The sequence below is a fragment of the Rhagoletis zephyria genome, unplaced genomic scaffold (assembly GCF_001687245.7).
Source record: "Rhagoletis zephyria isolate East Lansing unplaced genomic scaffold, Rhagoletis_zephyria_1.1 Rzeph_scaffold_03077, whole genome shotgun sequence".
Lineage (NCBI taxonomy): Eukaryota > Metazoa > Arthropoda > Insecta > Diptera > Tephritidae > Rhagoletis > Rhagoletis zephyria.
The window spans coordinates 12,336-15,372 of NW_016160161.1; the positions used below are offsets into that span (position 1 = coordinate 12,336).

Here is a 3,037-nt window from a genome sequence, read left to right on the forward strand (position 1 = left end):
ATAGACTGTTTGCAATCATAGACAGTTTCGAGTTCGGATGGATGATTTGGAACTTGTAATGCATCACTATGTGCAACCGGTAAATGAGCGCACGGTACACCTTTGTAGACGACACAAGACCGGTCTATTGAATTCAATATTTATGAGTATATGTACGTACAGTACATATATATGTTTTTGTTTAGCTACGAATTACGAATTACGAAAATTCTTGTTCTAGAATAAGGGTGTTAAATTTAAGCTTCACAAATCACACGAATACCGCCTTGAAATTTTCGTAATTTTTTTTGCAATTTCATTTCCTATACTGACTAGACTATTTTGAAATTTTTGCATTTATGTATGCTGCGCGAACAATAAACACTAATAGCCACCATTAGTAAAGCGTTTTTCCTTTTGCATATTTTAGCATTTTATTGTTGGCATACAATCACATTAATAACGAAAGACTTATCCCAAAGGAAATAAATACATTATATATAAATTTACAAATAAATTGTTTTAATATCTTCTAGACGTATGTGTGTATGAAAGTGTCTTGCGTGTATAGTACAATTGCGCTGGGAAACTCTAAACTTCAGAGAAGTATTATTGTAAAGAATTTTAGTGCTAATTATACTTATATATATAAGTATAAATGTATGTACATACATAGATACATATTTGGCTCGTTCATATTTCCTCAGATTGTACAATATATAATATGCACATATTTATGTATACAAATATTTTCTCTTAGTTAATATCTAAGCTTAAATGTTTACGCTTCAATATTTGTATATAGTAATACGCTTTAATACTAAGCTTAAATAAACCAGTTAACTACCCAGAAGAAAATATTCTACATTTTTAGAAAAATCAACACCGGTATTGATTTTGCAAAACGTAGATTTATTACATTTTCTGCAGGATTAGCGAGTTAAGAATTTAACACCACTTTCAAAAATTCTATTCATTAATATATAACGTGCACATTTATACATTAGAATAAAGCTTTTGAAGTACTTAATATACTTCTAGATTTCAATGACGTCGTTGAAGGAATTGATGCACTCTACGTACAATTAAAATTTTGGTCGACCTTATAATTTACACCGTTATTAACTTCTAGTCGTTTTAAAATCTAAATTTACAATTGCGAAGTATACACATGTCAATAATAACATATATAACAAACAACAGGTTAAAATCGTAATACATTTCAGAAATAACATAATTCCCATACACAAATACTTAGATACGTTTCATTAGATGCTGGCCAGACATGTAAAAATTTTTGTATAATTGCTAATACTCCAATTTGGACTCTATCAATTGTAAAACTCGTTGGCGACCAATTTTGTTCCAAAATACGTACGGTTCTGATGTACCCGTCACCATTCTTGGCTCGCTGCATAGAAAAATTGGACGGAATTTTATTCTAGATAGAAAATAAATAATTTCTGCAGGTTAATTACTTACTTTTGGAAACAATCGAATAGTATGTGACTTCGTTCATTTACCAAGCAAGCCCATATATCCATTACAACCAAAAACTTCCCCTCTTTTTTGATGAATTGGTTAAAACGTTCCAACTTAGTTTTAACTTGTTTGTCGTGTGCAAAGTTCGCAAGTGGGGCCAACGTCGTTAAAATCGGGGTGTACCCTTTTTTGAACATTAAGTTGATGAGCTCACGGAAGTCATGCTCTATTTGCACTAACGGACGGCCCTTCATAATATCCACAGATCCGATGTTAACAATAATGCTTTTACATTGATCTTCTAATTGTCGAACTCGCTTAATTGCACCGCAAATAGTTTGTCCGGATACACAAAGTCCGCTTTGTAGCACTTTCTCGTCTGTAATAAATCATGTTACAGTTTTAAAATAGTTTCTAGAAAATTAACAATTTGTTCATATGTATCTAGAAGGTATAGTGGTCCAAAAAAAATTTGTCCGACTTAGGGTTGAAGTCACATTCCAGGGCTGGGATGAAATAACACAAACGGCAATAACGCAAAATTTGCTTTATTTCACTTTTAAATGGGAAATAATACCAAAATCAGAGTGTGAGAGAATTTTGCCTTATTTCCCATTGCTTATTTATACATAGTCTGTTCCTTTAAACTTCGGACTAAAACCTGTGGAACTGGCAAACTACAATTTTACGCTCTCAAATGAGAGTAAAAGGAGAACATATGCAGCAGTGCATAGGAACGCAAAAAGCACTCTTTCCTGTAAAAACGTCAGTCGGTTTGTTTACATGTCATTTGTACAACACTGATTTGGCTGAAATATCACTAACTAATTATTAAAATGTGTACATATTCAAATATTTCGTTGTTTACCTCCATTTTTTTTACAAATATAAGGTTCTTTGCTTTCACCGCTGTTTGTTTTTGCTTGCACATGCAAATCAGCTGATCGTTTGACACTTTTCATAAACTTACAGGAAAAAAACACCGGAATAAATCCTGTAACTTCTGACTAGGAACAAGTGCTCAGTTACACTCTCAAATGTTTTCCCACTTACAGGTTTTATGTCAATAGGACCGACTTCCTGTAAGTTCTGATTAAATCCTGTTAGCCGGACTGCTATTGGAACAGACTAACTATTTGTAACAAAAACAGTTTACTGACCAGAAGGAAAAATAACTTTGTTTATTAAAAACAAGTAAGAAAGTCTAAGTTCGGGCGGAGCCGAACATTAAATACCCGGCGCAAGTATTAAATATATGTTTTCCACCTGTCCGAAAGCTACCGCTACATGATAAGCCGGCGTGTATAAATTTTAAGTAAACTAGCGTCCTTAAATTTCAAAATATTGAAATTTCAAGCATTTCTGAAATTTACCGTTATATGAAAAGCGGCCGTAATTTTAGTCCGATTTCAACAATTTTCAATGGTTTACTTTTATGTGGCAAGCACAATAACCATACCGAGTTTGGTACAAATTGCTAGAACGGTTAGCGAGATACATATACGTGATCATAAGTGGGCGGTGCCACGCCCATTTTCCAAAATTTTATCATAAACGTATTTCCTGGCAAAGAATT

At 33.0% G+C, this 3,037-nt stretch overlaps 1 protein-coding gene across 1 annotated transcript in view; it reads right to left on the reverse strand.

The window, feature by feature from the left end:
• Positions 1-511: 511 nt before the first annotated feature.
• The window catches only part of LOC108368338 (maternal effect protein oskar-like), an 8,612-nt gene continuing 6,086 nt past the window's right edge, over positions 512-3,037 (reverse strand). Inside the window, exons 2-3 of the mRNA XM_017623185.1 lie at positions 1,462-1,840; positions 512-1,390 (exon numbers count right to left, since the gene is read on the reverse strand). Coding sequence (XP_017478674.1) covers positions 1,288-1,390; positions 1,462-1,840 — 482 coding nt within the window. The 3' untranslated portion in view covers positions 512-1,287. The remainder of the gene's footprint in view (positions 1,391-1,461; positions 1,841-3,037) is intronic.